At 38.0% G+C, this 11262-nt stretch overlaps 1 protein-coding gene across 1 annotated transcript; it reads left to right on the top strand.

Moving 5' to 3' along the window:
* The first annotated feature begins 2261 nt into the window (after window positions 1-2261).
* LOC108667176 (glutathione S-transferase LANCL1-like) lies at window positions 2262-10575 on the top strand. The gene is made up of 11 exons (XM_047883413.1): window positions 2262-2476; window positions 4672-4745; window positions 5150-5251; window positions 5897-6078; window positions 6325-6471; window positions 6697-6719; window positions 7579-7694; window positions 7755-7964; window positions 8514-8699; window positions 9464-9601; window positions 10233-10575. Exons 3-11 carry the CDS (start codon window positions 5204-5206, stop codon window positions 10431-10433), a joined length of 1251 nt encoding a protein of 416 aa, XP_047739369.1. The 5' UTR covers window positions 2262-2476; window positions 4672-4745; window positions 5150-5203; the 3' UTR covers window positions 10434-10575.
* Window positions 10576-11262: the final 687 nt, after the last annotated feature.

The raw sequence follows: 11262 nt of genomic DNA, 5'->3' as shown, positions 1-11262 counted from the left end.
AGTAAATAACCGTATGCATTACTCAAGTTCCGTTTGCTTTAGGTGACTCTCAAAACACTGTACTATGCGTCAGCAACGATGAAATGTCACAAAATGTTGCCATATTTATGTAAAAGCCTTTAGAATGCAAACCTACCAAATCCCTATATTCCGTCACTGTGTGTGGCAATATTCGGCATGTGGTGAGGCGTATTCCGTCCGCGCTTCAAATTCTACTGATACGTAATGCCGTCATCCACGTGTTCGAATTCCGTTTGCTGTGTGAGCTGTATTGGTCCATTGGATAATTGGAATACAACATGGCTTTGAATTAGAACACTAATGAATATTGAACACTACTTACTTATGCTTTTAATTAACAACTATTAAGCTTTTAATTAGGCAAATTTTAATTTTTGTACAAAGCTTGGAACGATCTGTGTGTGTCCAATTCAAGTTGTGACGGAATTAGTTTTCATGTGTCTAAATCCATTTCTTGGCATAACATCATGCATTATTGATGCCGCATCTGCCTGTATTCCGCAGACAAAGGGCAAGCACGTAAATCGACGAACTTCTCCCTGGTGGAATGAAGCATGTGGGGAAGCAATTAAGGGCAGACATCGTGCCCGCCGAGCGCTGGAGAGACACCCTACTCGCCACTCGGGATAATCTCGTAGAATATAAGCGCTGTCAGGCCTTAGCCAGGAATTGTATATTTCAAAGCAAGCGCACATATAATAATATAATAATATTATAATAATAGCGGTTTCAGCGTTTATTAGGCCGTAGGCCTGTCGCCGATTCTTAACATCGCAGAATATTCACAGCATTTTGAGGTCTCGAACTCGCAACTCACTGCTACAATTCTGCTGTGCTTAACCGCCCGGCCTCCTTGCCGATTCTGACCAGAAACTGGCGCACAGAGCTGGGATCGAACCCGCGCCTCTCTAGTGCGTCAATCTTGGTACTCTGAACTTTAACCACTGGGCCACCCTGCCATCAATATAAAAGAGCATTTTTGTCATCAATAACCTATACAACACCTATTGGTGTTGCATGGCGCAAAATTTGACTGCTGCGATCACAGCTTACTCTGCCCCAATATCCCCTTGTTGACAATGGGAAATTGTTGAATAATACCCTTGAAATTTAGTTGAAAAGGCAAACTTATTCTGTCGTACCTTCCAGGTGGTTGGAGAGAGTGGAGACCTGAGAGTTCCTGCTGACTTGCACAGAGTAATTGTTGGAAGCTGGGCTGAAACTGGTGACTATAACAACCCTTTCAGTAGAGATGAACTGTGCCAGGCTGTGAAGCACATGCGAATGACTGCACCAGGCAAAGATAAAATACACAACAGCTTCTTGAGGGCCCTTTCCAATGAACAGTACAATACAATCCTAACTTTATATGATCAAAGCTTCCAACTAGGCATCATTCCAACCTCATGGAAGGAAGGCATTATACTACCAATCTTGAAACCTGGGAAAGATCCGACATCACCATCTTCATATCGCCCCATCACCCTTCTGTCTTGTCGTGGTAAACTGTTGGAACGTCTGGTGGCTGCTCGACTAGAGTACATAGTAGAGCGAATGTCCCTTCTCACCCCAAGCCAATGTGGATTTCGACGTGGACATGGCACTATGGATGTTTTGCTTCGGTTGGAAAAATATATTCGCACAGCCCAGACTGCCTCTGGGGTATGTTTGGTTGTGTACATAGACTTGCAATCAGCATTTGACAAGGTCTGGGTTGATGGTCTGCTTTATAAGTTGGCAAAGGCTGGTATTGGTGGTGCCATGGCACGTTGGTTGCATGCATATCTAACATCTCGCACCACCTGTGTGCGAGTTAATGGAGTTCTGTCTGATCCACTTCCACTGTTGGCTGGAGTGCCACAGGGTNGCCGACAGTTTAGTCGGGAGCGTCAGTCACTGATCTCCAGTGTTCAGGCCTTGGGTATTTTGCACCCATCTGTTCGAGTACTTCTTGGTGGAGGCAACTTTCAAAGAAACGTTCAACGCGCCATAATAAAAGCTACAGTCGCCTATTTAACACAGACAAATCGCCTGGCTTCCTTGTAGTGCATGAGCATCGTCACGGCTTGGGCAGCAAACAAGACTGCAGGACCAATTGATGAAGCCTCCAGATGTCATTGAAACAAAATTAAACCTGCTGAGTCCAGGTGTAACAAGAGGTCACTGCGCGACTACTTCCACACCTACAAACTGGAAACAACAACAACAACACGAAAAATTCAAGAGTCGGCAACAGGCCATGGGCCTATTTCTTCAGTGCTGACATTTCTATTCTATTCTAAATACCGTACCCATCAGCTGACTTTATTCTAGCTATAAGCTATGACCTAAAGCTAATTTATTTATGCAAACAATGAGTCGACATTTCAAAAACCCCTTTGAAGAATTTTCTGAGAAAGTTGCTGAGAAGTTATTAGCAAAGTGCCCCCAGCCCCAGAATGGATCTGGATACAAGGTACAGTAGTCCGTACGACTCCGTAGGCCTATTGATGCCTCCAGTTCATTGTTATATTTGATCTATAATATGCAATAATCATAATGGTACATTTAAAATTCAAATTAGATATTTACCAAAGGTTTTCATACATAAATTTTTATTTAAATTTAAATTTTTGTTTTTACTAACCCAATTTTAGTTGATTTCATGCTGAATTTTTATTACCTATTTAATTTGTTATGTATAACTGTATAAGGTGTGTACTAGCTTTCTTTGTGTTGACACTGTAAGGTATGTGGTTCTCTAAAACTTGCAAAAATTTTAATTTGACTAGCCATTTTTAGAATTATAGAATCTAGATCAGTGGTTCCCAAACTTTTACAGGCTGGCTCCTCCTTTGGCTCCCCAGTACATTTCTAGCACCCCCACAGACACATCTAAAAACATACACTTCTTTCTTGATATTTAGTGCAGTAAGTGCACTGCAATTTTAAAAAAGAAAGGTTAAACACAAATGTGTATTTCACAAATAGAAGCCCATATAGTAAACCAATATATTTTTTAGCAGTTTCAACTGTTTCAGCACTAGAAAGTGACCATAGTGGCAAAGCAGAGAGTTTTTTAGACTCTCCCTCGCCTCAAGTTCATTTTTGAGTCCTATAAGTAGACCAGTAAAGTATCCTGGATACCAGCATCATCATACATAAGAAATTGGTTTAAATCTTGGTAAATGAGGAAATTAAAAATGAACTAATTCTATAAAAAAATCTCTGGTTTGTCACTATGCAGTAGAAACCCAGGACATCTCTGGCAAATTTATGGCCAGAAATCCCAGAATCATGGCCGGTCTCACGGCAAATCTCTGAATTAAATTATCAAAGAATACTTATCTCCCAAATTAATGAATAAAGCTCAATGAAACTTGGAAGTTGGAACACATATTCATTAGGACCTAACAGTGATGTTTAGCTTGCGAAAATTTTTCAAATTTCACCTTCATTTGCAACTTATATAATATATGGCAATCCTGGCTGAAATTTGCAGTGCTCATAGAATTTCTTCCAAATACTGAACAGATTCAAACGGAATTTTGAATATACATTCCTAACTATCAATTGGTGATGTTTAGCTTGTGACATTTTCCTTATTTTGCCTTTGTTTGTGCATTTTTTTCAATTCACCATCAGTTAGGAAGAAATTCCTTGATCACTGCAAATTTGGGCCCATATTGCCATGTAACTCATGAATGAAGGCAAAATTTAAACAAATTTTATGAGCTAAACATCATTGTTAGGTCCTAATGAAAACATGTACCAAGTTTCATCAAGTTGACTTTATTACTTTGGGAGATATTCCTTGATCTGCCAAGTTGATCATTGAATTTTTTAATTTGGCCATGAAACTGGCTTCAAGTCTGGCCATAAATTTGTCCAAGATGTAAACTCAGGAAAGGTTCAAAAACACCCAGATCTTGGTGGAAAAACCCATCCCTGGTAATCGTGTGCTGCACGTGTTGTTTACAAATCATGAAACAAATGTTCAAACTTTCAACTTTGATTTCTGACTGCCGCCCCCCTACTGCCCCTTCCTTCCTCATTGCCCCCCCAGATCTTTCCACCAACCCTAGGGGGGTGGTACTGCCTACTTTGGGAACCACTGATCTACTTAGAAGATCTACGGGAGACCTCCAACAAATCATTCAGTACAAGAATTTTAGTGGCAACATTTTGCTGGATTTTTTCAATAGTTGAGTCTGTTTTTCTGATCTTATGTTAGTCAGGTGAAAGGGTATCAATTCAATTATTTTGTTACCTATACTATTTGCAAAGGTCTATCCTTGTCTAAGGTGGCTGAAGAGTAAAATAAAATGTCAACAAGCAAGTGGTATGAGAAAAGCATCAAATGGAGTCACATAGCATAAAGTCATGGAGTTAATACATAGGTACCAAAATTCAACGACTATCCTCTCGTGAAACGCTGCAACTTATTTAATAGTGTAATGAATGATGGAGACACATGCTTTATACAGTGTATGTTGAAAAATTTGTATGGTATTTTGTAATTTTACCCATTTATAATTTTATATCAATTCCATTGAAATATATTTTCTAGTCTGAAATTCAATTTTACTTGCTAGCTAATTAAATTTGATTGTTCCACCATATGAATTTGAGATTGGTACTGAGTACTTATATTTTTTGGTGTTTTTCCAGGTTGATGCTGAACGAAAAAACTAATTGTTACCATAGGGGAGCTGAAATCTCTTGTAGTGAAGAAATGCCAAGAGGTAAGGTTTAAACAGTATATGGTCTCTTAAACTATTTAGTCTTGTGTGATAAAAGCCTTCAATCCAAATTAAATCTTTCATTTAATTCTATATTCCAGTACCATACCCCTGAGTTGAGCACCATTTTTTTATATAGCGTTACAGCTGAGATTGTTGTGATAAGAGAGCATATCAATAAAATCATTACAGGTGTAAAATGTTCTTATTTTCTAAATGATAAGATGGAACTTTTTACCTTTTACTAAAAAACATTATTCTGTTTGATTTAACTGTGCGTGTTGTTATTGTTTAGTTTTAGTACTTTTAAATTTACATTCAATGTTGCCTGTTTGAGAAATGCTCTTTGATTAAAGATAAGAGAAATATTTTTGTAACTGTATCAGTGATATATTCCTATTCCTCAGTGGAAGAGCAATAATGACTGCAGCGTGTACACCGGCTCAGCTGGTCTTGCTGTAATGTATCTCCACTGCTATGCTAGACTTGGAGATTCTAATGATCTGAAGGTAAGCCATGTTGGCATTCATATTGTATTGTGACTGCCATGAAGTCATATGAATTTAATTGAATGACCAAATTGTATTTGTAGGATTTCAAATACTTCCATTCAAAACAAATGCTGAATGATAAATTATTTAATGGCAATTTCCTTTAACAAATGTAATTTAATATCATTTACATGGTTCGTCATAAAAATTATGACCTTCATTATGGCAACCTTGGATTGAGGATGAAGCTAAAGGCTTCACTCCAAAAAGTATCACATGACAAAATTCCTCTTTATTATTACTTAAAAGAAAGGTATTTTAATGAAGCTTGAGTTAAATTTGACAGACTAGAGAGCAAAAATAAATTTTTTCTTGTCCTAACAAGAGTAAATGTGTGCTAATTTTACTTGAAAGTGTGGGTTTTGTGTAATTATAAATTTAATGTGAAAAAAATCAACCTTCATATTACTTCTATGCAATGCTTGTAAAAGATGATAAGAGAATTGTTTTCCAGAGCTATCTCACCAACTCATGATGAAAGTATGCTTACTTAGAAGGTAGTTGAAGCTCTGAATTATTTAGCTTTTTGTGTAGTAATTAAACTGCCTTCTGGACCACAAAACGGATTTGGCTGGCAAGTGTTAACAATAATTTTTTTTTCAGTGTGCAGCAGAGATTGCAGGCCACTGCGTACATTCAGTTGGCAGGAGGTCGCGTGTCACATATCTGTGTGGTGATGGCGGGCTGTTGACCACAGCTGCCATCGCATCTTATCTTGCCAATGACAGTCATCTCGCTCTAGACTCTGGCATCAGGCTTGAGAGTCATCAGCACTATGTTGACAAGTATGGCATTTATCCGCTCAGCCTCAGGATAGACATATTATGAGAATTTTATCTGAGTTAGCAGTCAAGTTAATTGTTTTTAACATATTATTCCTCCATCATTTTATTATTTACTGATTTTTTTTTTTGCATTCGCTTGATTTGATTTTGGATATTAATATTTTCCTCCATCATTTTATTCATTATTGACTTTTTTTTGCGTTAGTTTGATTCCATTGTGTATATTAATATTTTGATTTTTGGCAGACTATTGGCTCTGTCATCACATGTGATCTTGGACAAAGAGCTGCCAGATGAGCTCCTCTATGGGAGGGCTGGTTACCTCTACTGCTTGTTGCTGCTTGAAAAATACAAGGTTTGGATCAAGGGATCTGTCTCAACCTTTGCTGCCATGTATGCAGTGTTGCTACCATGATTTATTACATTGTTCATGATTTGTTTGTCTGTAGTTATCAAATAATTATTTTTTAATTGCTTGCATACATTATAAGATCCAGTATGCTTAGTATATATAATCTGTTTATTAATGGGCTTCTTGAATCTGGACTCAAAAGATCAATGCTCTAATATGGAGTTTTCCCCATAGTTGTGTTTTCACTTATTCTGTGGTTCAATTAGCCATGAAACAATTTTCGACCTTGGTATCTGCCTGACTTTTCATCAGCTCACAATGAAATTACTGGTTATTCTTATTTCTTTGAATATGATTTTCATTAAACTCTTCAACAACTTGGCTATTTACAGTAGGTGCTCATTTTTAGCTGAACTTGAAATTTCAACATAATAAAAAAAGCTTTCAGTATATAAAATATTAAAATTATATGTTAATTTATACTACCTATTTTTTAAAATGCATTGATATAGGTATTATTCATTTAATATACATATATTTATTAATTTTTCCAAGCATAGAAGTATTAATACAATAAGCTTTACTGTTGACAAAAATTCTGATTCTGATGATGATTGTTTCCACCAAGACTACCAAAGTTAAATATTCCCTAATATAGAAATGAGGTGAAGATTTGAAACAATAATACAATGAAATTTTAATAGAATTCACCACGGTCATTGGTCTATTTGTTGGTTGATATTTTGTCTATTTACAATGGACTCATCTGAATAATGGAAAGTTTATGATTTGTAGGACCGTCATTTTCTGTGTAATGAGAGTCATAGTGTGTCCTTGCTCCTATGACTTCTTAGCTAGGTATATATTATTTTGTGTCAAGATCAGCACTTAAATAAAACGCAGATACGAAGAAATTTTTGCAGTAGATAAGAAGAAATTTGGGAGTGTTCATTATGTTTCCTTTATTCATTGTATTATTGTATCAGATCAATTAGAATATCGTGATCAAAAATTACGTAAAATAACGTTCCTGTGCTGTCATGTGTAGTATGCATGTCTGCACTGCCGTAAACTTTAACACCGGTACTTCTTTAACATGTACCTACATCTATTGCTACCTCTATCGGATTTAGAGCCTTGAGTTGGAGACAAAACTCCTCTTTGTTTATGTCATGCGTGTGTTCATTCTTTGCATCTGCTACAGACGCCCTTTGTTCAGGTGTGTGTTCATTCTTTGCATCTGCTACAGACGCGCTTTGTTCAGGTGTGTGTTCATTCCTGTCTCTTATACACATCTAGATGTGTNCAGACGCGCTTTGTTTAGGTGTGTGTTCATTCTTTGCATCTGCTACAGATGGGGAGCGAGAAGCTGACTAAGCTGACGCGTGAGGTGGTTATGGTCACGCTGACATCAGGTACACGCATGGTGCAGCGTGAGGGCGTGAGAGGCACGCCTCTCATGTACGCGTGGCATGACAAGCGCTACTACGGTGCTGCTCACGGCCTCGTTGGCATACTCGTCATGCTCATGCAAGTATGAAGAACATCTTGGAGTGTTAGCTGAGTGGCTGTTGATGTCTTCTTGGGGCCGTCAATATCGCTTTATTATTTTTATCCCTCCCTCTCTTGTTGCATTGAAGCTTTGAAACGAGTACATTAGTTATTGATGAGTTGTTACCATGTTGCCACCTTTGCAACATTTATTTGTTCATTTGTTCTATTCATTTTTATTTCTAAGGTTATTTTCTAGTTTCCTTTATTTTGAATATTTCTCGTTATAGCTGTGATTTTATATTTTGCCTACTTAACCTCATTTTTGCCAATACTCATATCACGCTTGTATCAACTATTTTCACTGCAATTTTCCACAAAAGTTTCGTGATTTTTAGTGATTTAAAAAATTGATACTGATATAAATAGTAGTTAAATGTAATAATATTAGCTAAGCAATTTGTGAGAATTAGCGTACCCATTATTGGGTGCACAATCACATCGTCTAAACAAATAATTTGCTTGGTTACTACAGCTCTAGATATTCAAACCTTTAATCGTAAGCTCAATTTAAATATAATGTGTTGTGCAGGCCAAGGATCACCTGCCGACGGGGGCGCTGGAGGAGTTGGTGAAGCCGTCAGTGGCGTTCCTGCAGTCTCGTCTCTTCCCCTCCGGCAACCTGCCGTCGTCTGAGGGCAGCTCCACTGGAGACAAACTCGTGCACTGGTGCCACGGCGCCCCGGGGGCAGCCATCATGTTCGCCATGGCTTATAAGGTAATCAATCCTCTCTGGCTTGTCTTGTATTTTTAGCGCATTTTCTCATTTATGAAAAAATGCACTATTGTACTCTCCATGTCCGTCTGTCTGTCCGTCCGTGATTTCACGTTTCCGTCGACGAGAAAATGCGCTCTCTGTCACTCACTGCAGTGAGTACTGAGTTATATTTTTTTAGTTTTATTCGTTTGCTTTTGAATATCAACAAATGACATTACATCGGCATATCTTAAATTGAATGGAAACTTGTACCATTGTGCTCTGGGAGCAGCCATGGTGTCCGCAAAGGCTTGTTTGCTCCGTGTTCGGTGTATTATTTTTTACTGGCCTCTAATTACGTTGTGCAGTGTTAGCCTTGTATTTTGGTCTCTGGTGCTGATAGAAGTTTTAATCCTAAATTGATTTTTTTCTGATTTTAAATTTTCTGATTAGCATAAATCACAAGATTATCATAAAATTTCGGAATTTACTTGAGATTTCATTTGAAAAGTTTCATAGTGGCTTTAGTTTCCGGTCCCAAGTCTACTGATGATTTTGCTTTCTTCAAGCAGACTGACTTTTTTCTGTGATTTTCAGAAGTTTACTGATGTATTCTTTTGCAGTCCTTCCAAGTTAACTCTTTATCTATTTTTCATGAATTTTATAAATAATATATGGTACTTGTATTACTTGAGTTTCTGCATTTGTTTTGCCATCCGCAAGTAGACTGACTGCTATTGTCGTCGAACCCCCAAGCACGTTGTGGACTCGTCTCACTTGCACAGATGTTCGGTGATGCAGATTTCCTAGCCAGCGGCCGGCGTTGCGCAGCGGTGGTGTGGGAGCGCGGGCTGCTTAAGAAAGGTTACGGTCTGTGCCACGGGGCGGCTGGTAATGGCTACTGCTTCCTCTACATGTATCGGGTCAGGGGCTGGTTGTCTTCATCAACAATGATCGGTTAACACTTAGACTCCGATCGCTTCATCTTGTACTATTATTTCATTTATTGTGCTGTTTTTAAACAGGGTTGCCAGACGGTCATTTTTTTCGGACAAATTCCGTGATTTAGTTTTTCTCAATTGCGTTGGCCGGCTAAAATTTATGATAGGGGTACTTCCTAATTAAATTTTAAATACTGCAAAAAGAAAATAAATTTGATTTTTATAGCGGAACCTTTAAATAAACTAGTATATATTGAGTTATCGGCCTTTTTTGGCCTTTTTTGTTCTCGGATTTGGCCGATTTTAGACAACCTGAATTATATTCCACTACATCCTGGAGAAATGCATTTCATGGTACGCATATTTACCACTTCGGAGTCAACGTGTTAATGAGTCAGATTGTTCCTTACTTTGCTGCTTCCTCTGAGCTATGGGTCCATTAGCTTTTATTGAACATTTATACCACGATGCTGGTCAAAACTAGTATAATTTTTCACTTAGAAGTGGTATGAGAATTTGAGAGAGACTACGTAAGCAGTTAAATATCCATGCTCTTACGAATACAATGAATTAGGATTTTAGAATTGATAATTAAAGTGTAATATGTCACTAGGTAACTGGTGAGGCGGAATTTCTGTACAAGGCTCTGCAGTTCGGTGTGTGGTGCCAGGAATACGGTCAGCACGGCTGCTCCATCCCTGACCGTCCATACTCCCTCTTCGAGGGGCTGGCTGGCAACCTGCACTTCTTGCTTGATCTCCTCGATGTTGACAGAGCTGCATTTCCAGCATTTGTGCTACCGATCCTGCAGTAAACTCATTGCATTTGCTTCTTGCATTGTATACTCGATGTTGAGATTAGTTGCTATTCGAACGTTACTTCTGTGATCAAATTAGCATTAAACATATATTCCTTTATCGAATGTAATTTTTTTGATCGTGCTCGATATTATCGTTGTTGATTGCACGGCTGCTCCATCCCTGACCGTCCATACTCCCTCTTCGAGGGGCTGGCTGGCAACCTGCACTTCCTGCTTGATCTCCTCGATGTTGACAAAGCGGCATTTCCAGCATTTGTGCTCCCGATCCTGCAGTAAACTCACTGCATTTGCTTCGTGCATTATGTATACTCGATGTTGAGATTAGTTGCTATTCGAACGTTACTTCTGTGATCAAATTAGCATTATACATATATTCCTTGATCGACTGTCATTTTTTTGATCGTGCTCGATATTATCGTTGTTGATAAGATACCATACTTACTCTGTACCTGCTAGCGTTTTGTAATGATGTATGTATCGTCTTTATACTTTTTTTACATATTGTCCATACGCTAATCTGAACTGTACGACTAGATCTTTGATAGTATATTTGTATCATGTGTTGTCAATGTTGATCTTGACTCTTTTTGCTGGGTTAATAGACCGCAAAAATGATTTGAAATCACTCAGAATTCTGTGAGATGTTTCTAATGTGCTTAGAATAACTTCAACACTTGACCTCAGCTCGTTCTACCTATCTTATAATTCTTCTCTTTTTGAATCTTTCTCTTTAACATATAGTATTAAAATTGTGATGATATGCTAATTATTTTCAGCGTTACTCGACAGTAAAAATTCAAATTTATTTCTCGTCCATGACTGA

The sequence above is a fragment of the Hyalella azteca genome, unplaced genomic scaffold (genome assembly GCF_000764305.2).
Source record: "Hyalella azteca isolate HAZT.00-mixed unplaced genomic scaffold, Hazt_2.0.2 contig12821, whole genome shotgun sequence".
Lineage (NCBI taxonomy): Eukaryota > Metazoa > Arthropoda > Malacostraca > Amphipoda > Hyalellidae > Hyalella > Hyalella azteca.
The sequence above is the reverse complement of the archived record's forward strand: the minus strand, read 5'-3'. Positions and strand labels throughout refer to the sequence as shown.